Source organism: Mobula hypostoma, chromosome 21 (genome assembly GCF_963921235.1).
Source record: "Mobula hypostoma chromosome 21, sMobHyp1.1, whole genome shotgun sequence".
Lineage (NCBI taxonomy): Eukaryota > Metazoa > Chordata > Chondrichthyes > Myliobatiformes > Myliobatidae > Mobula > Mobula hypostoma.
Genome location: NC_086117.1, coordinates 12,976,982 through 12,996,018, shown reverse-complemented (window position 1 = coordinate 12,996,018; position 19,037 = coordinate 12,976,982). Strand labels below are relative to the sequence as shown.

General features: G+C 44.3%; 1 protein-coding gene across 1 annotated transcript in view; it reads right to left on the bottom strand.

Moving 5' to 3' along the window:
- Window positions 1–19,037, bottom strand: part of ttll11 (tubulin tyrosine ligase-like family, member 11) — a 179,457-nt gene that overhangs the window by 104,712 nt on the left and 55,708 nt on the right. Inside the window, exon 4 of the mRNA XM_063073437.1 lies at window positions 6,652–7,227. Within this exon, the coding sequence (XP_062929507.1) occupies window positions 6,652–7,227 (576 nt within the window). The remainder of the gene's footprint in view (window positions 1–6,651; window positions 7,228–19,037) is intronic.

Here is a 19,037-nt window from a genome sequence, read left to right as displayed (position 1 = left end):
TGAATATTACTTGCCATTTATCAGCCTATGCCTGAATGCTGTCCACCTTTGGCTCATGATGTTGTTCATTTTCTGTGGAATTGAGTGAACTTGAATATTACACAATCAACATAAAACACTCCTACTTCTATGGTGGAAGTAAGGTGACAGATGAAGCATCTAAAATGATTGGGAAATATACAGAAGAATTGCAAAGATGCTACGACACTGACAAGAAGAGTTTCCATTAACATCGACCATTCATTGGTGTGGTACAATTCCTGCCATTAGAGTCTTTCTCCTTTGTTATCTATTTTTTCCCATTGCAAACTAAGATGCCCTAATACCATAATTGGATAAATGCTGCCTTAATATCAAATGCAATAGATTACACCTCACCTCTTGGAATGCAGCTTTATTGTACAGTACAGGTTATAATTGAGGTCTGGAGCCAAATATTCCTGGTAAAATGCAAATTGAGCAAAAGCAAGCTTTTATTGTTGAGTCAATTCTCTTTGACAGCAATATCAATGGAATTATTGCAGTCATCTGGATTCTGCATGAAAAGTGATCAGAATCAGGATGTAGTATCACAGCCAAGTACTCAAAGAGCACAGTTTTCTAAGGCTATCAATATTTCCTCCTGCATTCATTTTTTTGAATTTTTCGGTTTCTTTCCATCAGCGTTGAGAGAGGTGGGACTGCGCAGGCGTGTGACGTCGGGCAGTGAAGTGCAGAAGATTTAAAAGGACACAAATCCTGATTCTGGTTTAATTCGGAGAAGGAAGTCTGAGAATCGGAGTGGGAGTGCAGAGGAAGCCTTTTTCGAATTTTTTGGTTTTTTTCATCGGCGTTGAGAGAGGCGGGACTGCGCAGGCGTGTGATGTCAGGAAGTGAAGCGTGGAAGATTTAAAAGGAACACAGCCTTATACAGTGGGCAGCAGAGTGAAGGCTTAAGGGCTTTGGTTCAGCGGGCTTAGACGGAAACGGGCGAGACGAGGAAGGTTTGGTATTCATTTTTTGTTGTTATTTGAGGAGAAGGGGAAGTATGAGTGTGACGGCAGCTTGTTGTTCTCAGTGCCGGATGTGGGAGGTCGTGGAGTCTCCCAGCTTCCCGGACGTCCACATCTGTGCCAGGTGCGTTGAGATGCAGCTACTAAGAGACAGCGTTAGGAAACTGGAGCTGCAGCTCGATGACCTTCGTCTGGTCAGGGAGAGTGAGGAGTTGATAGAGAGGAGTTACAGGCAGGTGGTCATACCAGGGCCAAGGGAGGCGGACAAGTGGGTCACGGTTAGGAGGGGGAATAGGAAGAGTCAGGTAATAGAGAGTACACCTGTGGCTGTGACTGTGCCGCTTGACAATAAGTACTCCTGTTTGAGTACTGTTGGGGGGGGATAGCATACCTGGGGGAAGCAACACTGGCCATGCCTCTGGCACAGAGTCCGGCCCTGTAGCTAAGAAGGGTAGGGAACGGAAGAGGAGGGTAGTAGTAATAGGAGACTCAATAGTTAGGGGGTCAGATAGATGATTCTGTGGACGCAGTCCGAAGACCCGGATGGTAGTTTGCCTCCCTGGTGTCAGGGTCCGGGATATTTCTGATCGTCTCCAAGAGATCCTGAAGTGGGAGGGAGAAGAGCCAGAGGCCGTGGTACATACAGGTACCAATGACATAGGTTGGAAAAGGGGAGAAGTCCTGAAAGAAGAATATAGGGAGTTAGGAAGGGAGTTGAGAAAAAGGACCGCAAAGGTAGTAATCTCGGGATTACTGCCTGTGCCACGCAACAGTGAGAGTAGGAATGTAATGAGATGTAGGATAAATGTGTGGCTGAGGGATTGGAGCAGGGGGCAGGGATTCAAGTTTTTGGATCATTGGGACCTCTATTGGCGCAGGTGTGACCTGTACAAAAAGGATGGGTTTCGCTTGAATCCTAGGGGGACCAATATCCTGGCGGGGAGATTTGCGAGGGCTACTGAGGTGACTTTAAACTAGAATGGTTGGGGGAAGGGAATCAAATTAAGGAGACTAGGCGAGGGGAGGTTGGTTCACAAATGGAGAAGGCAGGTAGGCGGTGTATGAGGGAGGATAGGTAGGGGACAGAGATCGGGAGCAATCAGACCAAAGATGTAGGGGAAAAGGAAGAAAAAGATAACAAAGTTGTTTGCTCCATTAAGGATAAATAGAGAGGGGGAGGAGGAAAGTTTCTAAGATGCATCTATTTTAATGCTAGGAGCATTGTAAGAAAAGTGGATGAGCTTAGAGCATGGATTGATACCTGGAAATATGATGTTGTAGCTATTAGTGAAACGTGGTTGCAGGAGGGGTGTGATTGGCAACTAAATATTCCAGGATTTCGTTGCTTCAGGTGTGATAGAATAGGAGGGGCAAGAGGGGGAGGTTTTGCATTGCTTGTCAGAGAATATATAACAGCAGTGCTCTGGCAGGATAGGTTAGTAGACTCGTCTAGGGAGGCTAGTTGGGTGGAATTGAGGAATAGGAAAGGTGTTGTGACGCTCATAGGGGTGTATTATAGACCACCTAATGGGGACCGAGAACTGGAGGAGCAAATTTGTAAGGAGATAGCAGATATTTGTAGTAAGCACAAGGTTGTGATTGTGGGAGATTTTAATTTTCCACACATAGACTGGGAAGCCCATTCTGTAAAAGGGCAGGATGGTTTGGAGTTGTCAAATGTGTGCAAAATAATATTTTGGAACAATACATAGAGGTACCAACTAGAGAAGGGGCAGTGTTGGATCTCCTGTTAGGGAATGAGATAGGGCAGGTGACGGAGGTATGTGTTGGGGAGCACTTCGGGTCCAGTGATCACAATACCATTAGTTTCAGTGTAATTATGGAGAAGGATAGGACTGGACCTAGGATTGAGATTTTTGATTGGAGAAAGGCTAACTTTGAGGAGATGCGAAAGGATTTAGAAGGAGTGGATTGGGACAATTTGTTTTAATGGGAAGGATGTAATAGAGAAATGGAGGTCATTTAAAGGTGAAATTTTGAGGGTTCAGAATCTTTATGTTCCTGTTAGGTTGAAAGGAAAGGTTAAAAGTTTGAGAGAGCCATGGTTTTCAAGGGATATTGGAAACTTGGTTCGGAAAAAGAGAGGGATCTTCAATAAATATAGGCAGGTTGGAGTTAATGAGGTGCTTGAGGAATATAAAGAATGTAAAAAGAACCTTAAGAAAGAAATTAGAAAAGCTAAAAGGAGATACGAGGCTGCTTTGGCAAGTAAGGTGAAAATAAATCCAAAGGGTTTCTACAGTTATGTTAGTGGCAAAAGGATAGTTAGGGATAAAATTGGTCCCTTGGAGAATCAGAGTGGATGGCTACGTGCAGAGCCAAAAGAGATGGGGGTGATTTTGAGCAATTTCTTTTCTTCGGTATTCACGAAGGAGAAGGATATTGAATTGTGTAAGGTAAAGGAAACAAGAAGGGTAATTATGGAAAGTATGACAATTAAAGAAGAGGAAGTACTGGCACTTTTAAGGAATATAAAAGTGGATAAGTCTCCGGGTCCGGACAAGATATTCCCTAGGACCTTGAGGGAAGTTAGTGTGGAAATAACAGGGGCTCTGACAGAAATATTTCAAATGTCATTAGAAACGGGGATGGTGCCAGAGAATTGGCATATTGCTCATGTGGTTCCATTGGCCTGTGAGTTTGACGTCAGTGGTGGGTAAATTGATGGAAAGTATTCTTAGAGATGGTATATATAATTATCTGGATAGACGGGGTCTGATTAGGAACAGTCAACATGGATTTGTGCGTGGAAGGTCATGTTTGACAAATCTTATTGAATTTTTTGATGAGGTTACTAAGAAAGTTGACGAGGGTAAAGCGGTGGATGTTGTTTATATGGACTTCAGTAAGGCCTTTGACAAGGGTCCACGTGGAAGGCTAGTTAGGAAGGTTCAATCGTTAGGCATTAATATGGAAGTAGTAAAATGGATTCAACAGTGGCTAGATGGGAGACGCCAGAGAGTAGTGGTGGATAACTGTGAGTCAGATTGGAAGACGGTGTGTAGCAGTGTGCCTCAGGGATTTGTAGTGGGTCCAATGTTGTCATATATATTAATGATCTGGATGATAGAGTGGTTAATTGCATGAGTAAGTATGCAGATGATACTAAGATAGGTGGCATTGTGGATGATGAAGTAGGTTTTCAAAGCTTGCAGAGAGATTTAGGCCAGTTAGAAGAGTGGGTTGAAAGATGGCAGATGGAGTTTAATGCTGAAAAATGTGAGGTGCTACATTTTGGTAGGACTAATCAAAATAGGACATACATGATAAATGGTAGGGCATTGAAGAATGCTGTAGAACAGAGGGATCTAGGAATAATGGTGCATAGTTCCCTGAAGGTGGAATCTCATGTGGATAGGGTGGTGAAGAAAGCTTTTGGTATGCTGGCCTTTATTAATCAGAGCATTGAGTATAGGAGTTGGGATGTAATGTCGAAATTGTATAAGGCATTGGTAAGGCCAAATCTGGAGTATTGTGTACAGTTCTGGTCACCGAATTATAGGAAAGATGTCAATAAAATTGAGAGAGTACAGAGGATGTTTACTAAAATGTTGCCTGGGTTTCATCTCCTAAGTTACAGAGAAAGGTTGAACAAGTTAGGTCTTTATTCTTTGGAGCGTAGAAGGTTGAGAGGGGACTTGATAGAGGTGTTTAAAATTATGAGGGGGATTGATAGAGTTGATGTGGATAGGCCTTTTGAGGGGGATTGATAGAGTTGACGTGGATAGGCCTTTTCCATTGAGAATGGGGGAGATTCAAACAAGAGGACATGAGTTGAGAGTTAAAGGGCAAAAGTTTAGGGGTAACATGAGGGGGAACTTCTTTACTCAGAGAGTGGTAGCTGTGTGGAACGAGCTTCCAGCAGAAGTGGTTGAGGCAGGTACGATGTTGTCGTTTAAAGTTAAATTGGATAGATATATGGACAGGAAAGGAATAGAGGGTTATGGGCTGAATGCACGTCGGTGGGACTAGGTGAGAGCAGGCGTTCGGCACGGACTAGAAGGGCTGAGATGGCCTGTTTCCGTGCTGTAATTGTTATACGGTTATTAACTGGATATACAACAGACTTCCTTTGGCTAGTAATTAAAGGCACCCCTAATCTCTTATGGATACTTCTAGCAAAAGTGTGATGTAGCAATGATGAACTGCTATTGGGTGGAAATCTAATTTTATTTGGTTTATGAACAAAAATTTTAAATTTTTGTGCCTGGCTGAAGGTCAATATTTGGAGGAAAGGGGTGCAATCAATTTTTCCAGTGAGGGGAAATATTTCATTGAAAAGGAGTTTTAAAATAGGAAATGTGTCTCAATGAGTGCTCCATCACTGCCCAGCAAATACAAAGATCACCACTTAGCATAGAGCCTTCTATCTTGTTGGACCTTCAGATAAGATTCTTCTGCAGTCAAACTGAACTATGGAGATGTTGGCAACATCAGGAAGTAGGGATACCAATCTATTGGACTCCTATGTCCTGAATGGGATTTGAGTTCCTTGAATATCACTGGAGATACATCTCAGCATATGAAAGATAGTCAATCACATGATGGAAAGATGCAAAGGGACTTGGGAGTCCTTGTGTAGCACACTCTAAAGGTTAACTTGCAGGTCGAGTCGGTGGTGAGGAAGGCAAATGCCATGTTAGCATTCATTTCAAGACGTCTGGAATACAAGAGCAAGGATGTGATGCTGAGGTTTTATAAGGCACTGGTGAAGCCTCACCTTGAGTATTGTGAATAGTTTTAGGCCCTTCATCTTAGAAAAGATGTGCTGGCTCTGGAGAGGGTCCTGAGGTGGTTCACAAGGATGATTCCAGGAATGAAAGGGTTATCATATGAGGAACGTTTGATGGCTCTGGGTCTGTACTCACTGGAATTCAGAAGGATGTGGGGTGATCTCATTGAAACTTTTCAAATATTGAAAGGCATAGACAGAGTAGATGTGGAAAGGATGTTTCCCCATGGAGGGAGAGTCTAGGACAAGAGGGTACAGCTTCAGGATGGAGGGGCGCCCTTCCTAAACAGAGATGTGGAGAAATTTCTTTAGCCAAAGGGTGGTGAATTTGTGGAATTTGTTGCCACATGCGGCTGTGGAGGCCAGATTGTTGGGTGTATTTAAGGCAGAGATTGAAGGTTCTTGTTTGGACACAGCATCAAAGGTTACAGGGAGAAGGCCGGCAACTGGGGTTGAGGAGGAGAAAAAAAAAGGATCAGCCATGACTGAATGGCGGAGTAGACTTGATGGGCCAGATGGTCTAATTCTGCTCCTATGTCTTATGGTCTTATTCATGACTTGTGCCTTCTAGATGGCGGGAATGCTTGAAGATTACAGCAAGATTCTTTGCTTTGGATGTTCATTTGTAAATATATGATTAGTCCAGTTGAGTTTCTAGAAAATGGAGATCCCCAAGGAATATGTTATTGTAAAAATTGGTTATGGTAATGCTATTGAATGACAATGGTATGTGCTTAGCTTCTCTTGTTGGAGATGACATTACCTTGTACGGGTAAATATTACTTGCTATATAGGGAAAAAAAACTTTAAAAAGACTATGTCATAGAAATAAACACATTAAATTAAACAAAATAATTTTTGAGCTAAAATATAATATTACTAGAATATGTAAAAGATTATACTAACCTGGAAACAAGTAGGCCCAGGCTTTCCTGGAGGAATATATATTTGATGGTAAACTTTTAATTCAGGAATCAGTGCAATAATAGACCTGATCACTAATGTAATAATATCTGACCATATTTTCTTCACATCATAGCCCCTGAGAGAGAGCTTAGCCAGAATACTTGAGAAAGTTCTTTTACTTCCTGTGTTTACATTGTCAGAATGGACAAATTTTCCACTATGGACATTCAGAGAATAGTTTGTTAAATGCATAAATACACGATGAAAATTTTTGCTGTTAGGCTCCTGGTAAGGCTCAGTACAGAACCTAGACAATCCATCTTTTGCTATGTAGATCTCCAAAGGATCAATTGATTTGAGTAAGACATACAATCGAATGTCAAATTTCAATCTGTCGATCAGAAATGGCTTGTTGATGTATTCTTGCACCACAGCTGGCTTGCTATGGAGGTTGCTCAACATTCGGATATCACTAGAATCCTTAATAAGGTAGATTCCATCACCTTGAGATCCTCCATCTGGCTTCACAATGAAGGTGGGTTTCCAAGAAGAATCATTTTCTTTTGACAAACGTACCTATGTGGCAAAATAGTTGAAATTAACATCACAAGGTTCATTTACTAATTATAGATTTTCAAATATCTATCAATGACTGAAGTTGTAAGCAGTGCAAATTTTAAAGATGCAAAGTTCCCAGTTTTCATTATGTGATGATGCTTATAGTTATTTCTATTATTTTCCTCAGTTTAAAGAAAACTAGATAGCTTTATTCTTAAAAGTGAAGGAGACATGAATCCCTACACTTATTCCCATTTCTGTGCTATCAGAGTATCTTCTAATAAATAGCTTATTAACAAATTAGAGTTTCTTCTATTTTGAAATCAAGAAAACTAAAACCACTACTTTGGATATCACGCAACACACACAAAATGCTGGTGGAACGCAGCAGGCCAGGCAGCATCTGTAGGAAGAAGTACAGTCGACGTTTCGGGTCGAGACCCTTCATCAGGACTAACGGAAAAAAGAGATAGTAAGAGATTTGGAAGTGGGAGGGGGAGGGATGAAGCTAAGAGCTGGGAAGTTGATTGGCAAAAGGTATACAAGGCTGGAGAAAGGGGAGTATCATAGGACGGAAGGCCTTGGAAGAAAGAAAGGGGGAGGGAAGCACCTGAGGAAGATGGAGAACAAGCAAGGAGTTATTGTGAGAGGGAAAGAGAGAAGGGAAATAAATAAATAAATAATTGGTGATGGGGTAAGAAAGGGAGGAGGGGCGTTAACGGAAGTTAGAGAAATCAATGTTCACGCCATCAGGTTGGAGGCCACCCAGACGGAATATAAGGTGCTGTTCCTCCAACCTGAGTGTGGCTTCATCTGGACAGTACAGGAGGCCATGGACTAACATAACGGAATGGGAATGGGACATGGATATCACAATTAGTTCCAATTCCTCCAGTACTGTTGCTCATTCCAATCATATTTTGGTAAACATTTTCATCATCTATGGTTCTATAATCCAGAAATAATTTCATATGCAAAGCAAAAGGATATCAAAACTCAGACTGTTAAGCACAGAGTGTTCTTGTTGTGCACATTTGGATGTTTATCATATCATTTCATACCACCAAAGAACATGTGTAAAATTGTATTGTACAGACAGACTGTATATTTAAACGGGTCTTAACCAAAGACCTGAGGTTTTGTGAAAGAATTATTTAAAAGGGGTTTATTCTTACCTGGGTTTTTGCTGTAAAATAAATGGTAACCATCTTCTTCCTGATAGACCCTTCTATCTCATCTACCTCAAACACACAACCCTCACTGCTCATGCCCCATGACCAATACTAGTCTTCACTGTGACTTGTCCCTTGCATTTGACAATTTCAGTCAGTACTATCTAGATGCTCCAATGAGAAGGCAGATCCTCACAGATTCTGTAATGTTAGTAGCAGCCCCTCATATGAAATAGTCCTTAGTAAAAATTGTGTCCAAAGACAGGGTAATGAAAGGATCATGCTCACTTGCAATTCCCTTACATGGCACCGATGCTAAAGGTTACATTGACTGTCAATGTTCATAAACACTCAAGTTATAGATATTTATCTGAGGCTAACCCTAACCCTTAATGATTTTGTCAAAGGAAAAAAATGATATTTGGCTTCGACAAAGGAATCTACAAAAATGAAAATAATTTTAAGAAGTTAATTGGTAAAATAATAGTCTGCATGCAACTCATGTTTCTATAATGTTGCTCACTGAATTGGAGATTCAAAAGAAAAATTTTTGCAGTGCGCTGGAAATTGAATCGTCCTTTACTAATAGTATCTAAAAACAGAACTTGTAAGCTACAAATAAAACTTAAATTTTCTTTTAACAATAACATCATGTGCTGGCAACAAACTATACTGGCAATAGTATATTCTTTGTTATCACTGAAACTTTAAGAATGCATAAATTGTACAAATCCATCTGCTTGTGGACATGCAATGGAATACGACATTAGTTAACGTTGGGGAGAAACCCCAGAATATTAAAAAATGGGCAGGATGACAAGAAACATGAGGATATCATGTTAGGCCTGCAAGCGTTGTCTGAATCCTTGAAAGAAAAAGACATATCCAGAGGGTTTATTCCTTCCGTTTACTCTACCATTGGACTCCACAGGGTTACATTATCATAAGAGAAAGAGAAATGGTGCAATGGGGTATCCTGCACCAGGTTTGATCCAAAACTCTTGCAACACACACAAAATACTGGAGAACTCAGCAGACAACAGGAATTCTGCAGATGCTGGAAATTCAAGCAACACACATAAAAGTTGCTGGTGAATGCAGCAGGCCAGGCAGCATCTCTAGGAAGAGGTGCAGTCGACGTTTCAGGCCGAGACCCTTCGTCAGGACTAACTGAAGGAAGAGTGAGTAAGGGATTTGAAAGTTGGAGGGGGAGGGGGAGATCCAAAATGATAGAAGACAGGAGGGGGAGGGATGGAGCCAAGAGCTGGACAGGTGATAGGCAAAAGGGATAAGAGAGGATCATGGGACAGGAGGTCCGGGAAGAAAGACAAGGTGGGGGGGACCCAGAGGATGGGCAAGGGGTATATTCAGAGGGACAGAGGGAGAAAAAGGAGAGTGAGAGAAAGAATGTGTGTATAAAAATAAGTAACAGATGGGGTACGAGGGGGAGGTGGGGCATTAGCGGAAGTTAGAGAGTCGATGTTAATGCCATCAGGTTGGAGGCTACTGTGACGAGAATACACATAAAATTAAGATGTTTGCTGGCCTGGGTTAGCATCAGTGACATCAGCAAGTGGTCTGCCACCTGTCCCCAGGGGAAGGAGAGATAAGGAACAATGGAGCAGCGTCTGGAGATGTGTAATGAAGAGACGGGGGAGAAAGAGCTGTCTGGAGCGGCTCCCCCCTTTGAACCTTGAACTGTTTGAAGTGATGGACAGGCGATACCCCAGCAGGGGGATAAAAAGGGACCGGTTCGCTAAGGCAGGACACACACACGCCACCCGAGGTAACGAGACCCTGGAAGCGGTACGCCTCTCACGAGTCGGTGGGAAGTACCAGACAACGGCCAGGGTGGAAAGGTACGATCAGCGGGAACCCGGTGTGTGTCCGCCCTTGCCTGGGTGCCGGGTTCACTGCAGAGGATCGACCGCATCTGGAGGAGGGGTCACAGTCGGTGACCTCAGGTGACATCACCAAGGACCTGCCCAAAAGCTACTTGTGAGCCATATCGCCGGTCTGTGAGTGAAGCCGTGTCTGAATGATCAGTTGTTCCTGTTCTCTCTCTCTCTCCCCCCACGTTGTCCATCGCCATGGCAACGATTACTGCGAACTGAACTGGACTGAACTTTGAGTCACATTGAAATTTGGTCATTTACCCCTAGACAACGATAGAGCTTGATTGATGCTGTTATCTTAATTCTGTGCACATGTGTGTTTATCATTGCTGAACTGTTGCATTTATTATCCTTTCAATTACTGTGTTGCTTGTTTCTTTAATAAAACTTTCTTAGTTCTAGTAATCCAGACTCCAACTGAGTGATCCATTTCTGCTGGTTTGGCAACCCAGTTACGAGGTACGTAACATAAGTGGGGGCTCGTCCGGGATTTTGAACGCTAAATTTGGGACGGAGTAAATTGATTGGGTTAAAATTCCCGAAAGAAAGAAAAGACAAACAGCAGAAATGGAGGCTGAGGAATTTATAAAGGCGCCGACCTTGGAGGCATTAGAGGATGCCAGGAAATCGGAATTGATAGCTGTGGCCAAACGGTTGAATCTTGCTAAGGTGAAGTTGACAATGAGGAGAGAGGAGATACACAGAGCTATTGTAGAGCACTATGTATCTAAAGGTGTGTTTCCCCAAGGTGAGCTGGGGGTGGTGTCTATTGAAAAACCTGCTGGAGACGCGGTACAGGTACAGCTTGAAAAACTGAGACTCCAGCACGAGTTCCGGGTACGGCAGTTAGAACACGACGAGAAAGAGAGGGACAGACAGATGGAGAGAGAGGAGAAACAGAGGGAAAGGGAATTTGAGCTGGAGAAGTTAAAGATAAGGGCCGAGCAGGGGCTCGTGCCAAACCAAGGTGGAGGGTTCCGGGCGACCCAGGAGGTTAGGCTGGTTCCCCCATTTGACGATACCGACGTGGATCGGTACTTTCTCCACTTCGAAAAAGTGGCTATAAGTCAGGACTGGCCGAGGGATAAGTGGGTTGTTTTACTTCAGAGTGTACTGAAAGGGAAAGCCCAAGAAGCTTACTCAGGTTTGTCCGCGGAAGATGCCCAGAGGTATGAGGTGGTGAAAGAGGCCATCCTCAGGATTTATGAGTTGGTCCCGGAGGCATACCGGCAGAGGTTCCGGAATGCGAGGAAGCGGTGGGACCGCACGTATTTGGAGTTTGCCCGTGAGATGCAGACATATTGTGAGCATTGGTGCGCCTCGAAGGGGGTAGAGGGGGATTATGACAGACTGCTGCAGCTGATCCTGATTGAGCAGTTTAAAGGTGGTGTCCCTGAGGGTATGAGACCCTACCTCGATGAGAAAGAGGCAGCCACATTAGCCGCAACTGCTAAGTTAGCGGATGAGTATGCGTTGACACATAAAATGAAGTTTGCCCCGAGTAAAGGCTACCAGAAGGGTAGTCAGGACGGCAGGGAGAGTCCGCCGGAAAAGTCAGAAAGTAAGCCGGGGACTAGTGAAAAGGATAAGGTAGACCGGGAGCAGTCTGGTAGGAAGTCTCCTGGGGTCGTCTGTTATAATTGTGGGAAAGCCGGACACTTTGCGTCCAGGTGCTTTGCCCCAAGGAAGGAGACGGGGAAAGGAAAAGCGGAAATTTTGAATGGCTGTATCGAGCTGTTAAGCGAACTGCTAGGGAAGGACAGGTCTGAAAAAGTCCAGGAAGGGCGCGAGAGGTTTATCTCGGCCGGACTGGTGTCAGTGAAGGAGGGGTTAAAACCAGTTCCAGTGCGGATCTGGAGAGACACGGGAGCGTGTCAGTCACTAATACTGAAGAGTGTATTAGAGTTTAGCTCAGAGACCCAGACTGGGGAGGTAGAGGTCAAAGGTGTTGGGGAAGGGACAGAGTCAGTCCCTTTGCACCAGATACACTTACAAAGCAACCTGGTCTCTGGACTAGTCACGATCGGGGTGAGGTTCGAATTACCGATGAAAGGCGTGGAAGTCTTGCTCGGTAAGGACATCGCCGGGGGAATCGTGTTCCCAGTCGTGAGATTGACAGGTCAGCCTGCCAGCATTGAGGCCCCGCCCATGGACTCACAGGTTCATCACGGGACCGCAGTAGTAAATTTAGCTGAGACATTTCTGCCAGCCTTGTACAAGAAAGAGAGTAGTGAGACAAGAGGCAGTGAGGGAGCTGGGACAGACGTAGCAGTAGCCAGGAAAGAATTTGTGCAGACGCAGGAGCGAGACGAGGGGCTGAGGGTTTCGGCAGAGACAGTTCTCTCTGACACAGCTTTAACAAGGGAACTAGTAGGCTATTGTGCGGAGGACGAAGTGCTAAGGAAAAAAGGGAAATCAAGTACAGTACCCGCAGATGAGGAGTGGGGGGTGGTGCAAAAGAGTTATGGGGATGAGGTTTTTAACATGGCCCACGAGGTACCCCCCCGGTGGACATTTTGCGGTGCTGGAGGAAACAGTTAGTGGAATCGTGAAAGAGATGTACCGGCTGCCCAGGGGGAAGAATGTTATTGATCACGATCGACGCGAACTGAGACGGTCACAGGCTTTTGATATGCTAACAAACCCAGTCGGTGTTAGCGTGGAAATCAATGAAGCTAGGGGCCCCCTGATAAGAGAAAAAAACCATTTTGAAAAGATTAGTATGGGATCGATCAGATGGGAGAAGGCTATTGTTTTGGCCAGGTCTACTGATAAGGTCTCTCCCTTAATCCCCGAACAAAGCGAATCTTTAGAAGAAGTAATTAAACGACTCGCACCCGTGTGTTTGATTGTCCCGAGGCAATGCAAAGAACTGGGGCGTTGGGTGATGTCTGTTACAATAGGTTAGCCTAGTAAACAACACCCATATATAATGAGTAATTCAGTGACTAAAGGGCTGATGAACACAGAGGTGTGTATTGGCAATTTAATACGGCTGTCTGAAGCCAGCTTGATAGTGAACCTTGAAAAAAATGAATTCGGCCACACGAGGGTCACTTACCTGGGAACTGGGGTGACGCAGGGGCAGCTGGCAGCGATGCAAGCTACAGTGCAGGCTATCGCTGACCTCCCAACCCTGACAGACAAGAGGGCCCTCAGAAGGCTCTTGGAGATGGTGGGGTACTGCAGGAAGTTTTGCAATAACTCTGCGGTCAATACCCGTCCCCCTCCTACTAAGCCCTTGCGAGAGAAAACTGAGTCGGAATGGGACGACCCTTGTTATTGTGGTCCGGAACAAAGCCAAATGAGAGGTTACATTGATCGCAATTCATCAGTGTTTTTGGCCACTATGAAGTTTGCTGAGTTGGAGCCTGGTCTAAGGGATTATTAATAACACGTGTAAAAGGAACAGAAAATGCGATGACTGTCTGTCAAGGTGTTGACAAGTTCAAACTCGCTGTGTTAGCCAAATAACTGATAAAGATGTATATTTGTGTGTGTATCAAATAATGTAGTCATGTTTATAATTTTTACCTCCCGGTAAAAATCTTTAAAAGGGGGGAAGTGTGACGAGAATACACATAAAATTAAGTTGTTTGCTGGCCTGGGTTAGCATCAGTGACATCAGCAAGTGGTCTGCCACCTGTCCCCAGGGGAAGGAGAGATAAGGAACAATGGAGCAGCGTCTGGAGATGTGTAATGAAGGGACGGGGGAGAGAGAGCTGTCTGGAGCGGCTCCCCCCTTTGAACCTTGAATTGTTTGAAGTGATGGACAGGCGATACCCCAGCAGGGGGATAAAAAGGGACCAGTTCGCTAAGGCAGGACACACACACGCCACCCGAGGTAACGAGACCCTGGAAGCGGTATGCCTCTCACGAGTCGGTGGGAAGTACCAGACAACGGCCAGGGTGGAAAGGTACGATCAGCGGGAACCCGGTGTGTGTCCGCCCTTGCCTGGGTGCCGGGTTCACTGCAGAGGATCGACTGCATCTGGAGGAGGGGTCACAGTCGGTGACCTCAGGTGACATCACCAAGGACCCGCCCAAAAGCTGCTTGTGAGCCATATCGCCGGTCTGTGAGTGAAGCCGTGTCTGAATGATCAGTTGTTCCCGTTTTCTCTCTCTCTCTCCCCCCACGTTGTCCATCGCCATGGCAACGATTACTGCGAACTGAACTACTAAACTGGACTGAACTTTGAGTCACTTTGAAATTTGGTCATTTACCCCTAGACAACGATAGAGTTTGATTGATGCTGTTATCTTAATTCTGTGTACATGTGTGTTTATCATTGCTGAACTGTTGCATTTATTATCCTTTCGATTACTGTGTTGCTTGTTTCTTTAATAAAACTTTCTTAGTTCTAGTAATCCAGACTCCAACTGAGTGATCCATTTCTGCTGGTTTGGCAACCCAGTTACGGGGTACGTAACGCTACCCAGACGGAATATAAGGTGTTGTTCCTCCAACCTGAGTGTGGCTTCATCTTTACAGTAGAGGAGGCCGTGGAGAGACATGTCAGAATGGGAATGGGATGTGGAATTAAAATGTGTGGCCACTGGGAGATCCTGCTTTCTCTGGCGGACAGAGCGTAGATGTTCAGCAAAGCAGTCTCCCAGTCTGCGTCGGGTCTCGCCAATATATAAAAGGCCACATTGGGAGCACCGGACGCAGTATATCACCCCAGCCGACTCACAGGGGGACGAATGGACAAGGGAGTTGCGTAGGGGCTTCCCTTCCTCCACTATCAACTCTGCTCTTAAACGCATCTCCCCCATTTCACGTACATCTGCTCTCACTCCATCCTCCCGCCACCCCACCAGGAATAGGGTTCCCCTGGTCCTCACCTACCACCCCACCAGCCTCCGGGTCCAACATATTATTCTCCGTAACTTCCGCCACCTCCAATGGGATCCCACCACTAAGCACATCTTTCCCTCCCCCACTCTCTCTGCATTCCGCAGGGATCGCTCCCTACGCAACTCCCTTGTCCATTCGTCCCCCCAATCCCTCCCCACTGATCTCCCTCCTGGCACTTATCCGTGTAAGCGGAACAAGTGCTACACATGCCCTTACACTTCCTCCCTTACCACCATTCAGGGCCCCAAACAGTCCTTCCAGGTGAGGCAACACTTCACCTGTGAGTGAGCTGGGGTGATATACTGCGTCCGGTGCTCCCGATGTGGGCTTTTATATATTGGCGACGCAGACTGGGAGACCGCTTTGCTGAACATCTACGCTCTGTCCACCAGAGAAAGCAGGATCTCCCAGTGGCCACGCATTTTAATTCCACATCCCATTCCCATTCTGACATGTCTATCCACGGCCTCCTCTACTGTAAAGATGAAGCCACACTCAGGTTGGAGGAACAACACCTTATATTCCGTCTGGGTAGCCTCCAACCTGATGGCATGAACATCGACTTCTCTAACTTCCGCTAATGCCCCACCTCCCCCTCGTACCCCATCTGTTACTTATTTTTATACACACATTCTTTCTCTCACTCTCCTTTTTCTCCCTCTATCCCTCTGAATATACCCCTTGCCCATCCTCTGGGTCCCCCCCGCCCCTTGTCTTTCTTCCCGGACCTCCTGTCCCATGATCCTCTCTTATCCCTTTTGCCTATCACCTGTCCAGCTCTTGGCTCCATCCCTCCCCCTCATGTCTTCTATCATTTTGGATCTCCCCCTCCCCCTCCAACTTTCAAATCCCTTACTCACTCTTCCTTCAGTTAGTCCTGACGAAGGGTCTCGGCCTGAAACGTCGACTGCACCTCTTCCTGGAGATGCTGCCAGAACTCAGCAGACCAGCCTTGCTGAAGGGTCTCAGTTTGAAATGTTAACTGTACTCTTTTCCATCGATGTTGCCTGGCCTGCTGAGTTCCTCCAGCATTTTGTGTATATTGCTTGGATTTACAGCATCTGCAGATTTTCTCATTTCCAAAACTCTTGATTTGATTGGGGAATTTGGGAATATTGCACAAGTATACTCGTGTTTTTCTGTTCACTTATGTCTTCCCTGTACCAAAACCTAATGTAATATGTCAGGTACATTCTATTAAACTCAGCAAATATGCCTAAAGGAGGTTGGAGGATAAGAGGTGGTCAATTCAAATTCTCGTAGTGATGCAATATACCCAACACTAATTCTAATTATCAATTTGGTTGCAGCTTATAGAAACCAGAAATTAATGCATTTGTCTAAAAATAGTCAGAACATTACAGCACAGAAACAGGCCCTTCAGCCCATATAGTGCATGCCGAATCATTAACCTACCTAGTCCTATCTACCTGTACCTGCACCCTTTATACCCCTCTCAACCATGTACCTATCCAAATTTAAATGTTGCACTGGCAGCTTGTTCCACATTCTCTTTGCCCTCTTAGTGAAGAAAATCCCCCTTATGGTCCACTTAAACATTTTGTCTTTCACTCTTAACCCATGATCTCCAGTTATAGTCTCAACCAACCTCGGTGGAATAAAAAGATCTTATTTACATCTTCCTTGTAGGTAGGTAGGTGATCAAAACTACTCACAATACTCTAAATTAAGCCTCACCAATGTATTATACAATTTTAACATAACATTCCAACTCCTTCACTCAGTACATTGATTTATGAAGGCCAATGTGCCAAAAACATTTTTTACAACCCTATCAACCTGTGATGTCTTTGGAGGTTGAATCTGTACTCCCAGATCCCTCTGTTCTACCCTACCTCTCACCATTGAAGATCTACCCTGGGTGCAATACCTCACAGATGTCTGCATTAAATTCCATCTGAATTTTTCAGCCCATTCTTCCAGATCCCTCTGCAAGCTTTGCTGTCCACTATACCCTAATTTTGGTGTCATCCGCAAATTTGTTGATCTAGTTTACCATATCATCATCCAAGTCATTGATATAGATGACAAACAGCAACAGACCCATTAGTCACAGGTTTCCAGTCTGACAGACAACCATCTACAACCACTCGCTGACTTCTTCCGTGATACCAATTTGCTATCTAATCTTGAATGCCAAGCAAATGAACCTCCCATGCGGGAGGCCCTGTCAAAGGCCTTGCTTAAATCCACATAAACAGTATCCACTACTTTGCCTTCATCAACTTTCCTGGTAACTGCCTTGAAACACTGTGACTGGTTAAACATAACTTATCATGTGCAAAGTCATGTAGACTATCCTTGATCATTCCCTGTATACCCAAATACTTAATATTCCAGCCTCTTAGAATACTTTCCAATAACTTTCTCACTACTGATGTCAGGCTCACGGGCCTATAATTTCCTGGCTTATTCTTAAGAGTTTTTCTTAAACAACAGAACAACATTAGCTATCCTCCAAACCTCTGGCACTTCACCTATGGCTAAGGATGTTTTAAATATCTCTGCTAGGGCCCATACAACTTCTGTACCAGCCTCCCACAGGGTCCAAGGGAACACCTTCTCAGGCCCTGGGGATTTATCCAGCCTAATTTGCCTCAAAACAGCAAACACCAGCTCCTCTGTAATCTGTATAGGGTCTATAACCTCGCTGCAGCATTGCCTGACGCTTATAGACTCTGCGTCCACCTCCCAAGTAAATACAGATGCAAAAGATCTCTCCTATGTCTTTTGGGCTCTGCACATAGATTACTACTCTGACCTTCCAGAGGGCCAATTTTGTCTCTTGCTGTTCTTTTGCTCTTAATATACTTGTAGAACCCCCTTAGGTTTATCTGTATTAAGACTATAAGACATAAGATCAGAACTAGGCCATTCAGTCCATCGAGTCTGCTCCACCATTTCATCATGGCTGATCCCAGATCCTACTCAACCCTATATAGCTGCCTTCTTGCCATATCCTTTGATGTCCTGACCAATCAGAAAATGATCCAACTTAAGTATACCCATGGACTTGGCCTCCGCCATATCCAGAAATTCACTACTCTCTGGCAAAAAAAAATCCACATTTCCTCTGTTCTAAAAGGACACCCCTCAATTTTGCAGCTGTGCCCTCTAGTTCTGGATACCTCCACCATAGGAAACATCCTCTCCACACCCACCCTATCTAGTCCTTTCAACATTCAGTACATTTCAATGAGCTAACTGGTAAAACGATACATTTGGTAGGTTTCAAGGAGATCTTATTCCCCTTGAAGTAAATGCCAACATTGTATTTGCCTTTTTTTAAAACCACAGATTCAACCTGTAAATTAACCTTCTGGGAGTCTTGCGTGAGGACTCCCAAGTCCCTCTGCACCTCTGATGTTTGAACTTCCTCTCCATTTAAATAACAGTCTGCACTTTTGTTCCTTATACCAAAATGCATCATCATACATTTGCCAACACTGTATTCCATCTGCCACTTTTTTGCTCATTCTTCCAATTTGTCTAAGTCCTGCTGCAATCACATTGTTTCCTCAGTACTACCTACCCCTCCACCTATCTTTGTATCATTTAACCCGGAAAGTAATAGTTTTTATTTGAAAATAGGTCTATTACTTATGTAATTTAATGAAACACACAAATTTATCAGTAACATTGAATTTTTTGGAAAATGAATGTTTGGAAATCCAAAATTTAAAAAAGAAATCAAGGGTGCCTAAGACTTTTGCACAGTTCTGTATAATCTTTACTATCTTGAAGGCAAGCATATCTGAAAACATCGAACAATAATGGTAGTAATGGTCAAGTTTATCTTTGATGGAAACTGAAAGAAATACTGGCAGAATATTAGAAGCTTCCAGCTTCTCAACTTTTAGAATCATAATAAATCTTTTACAT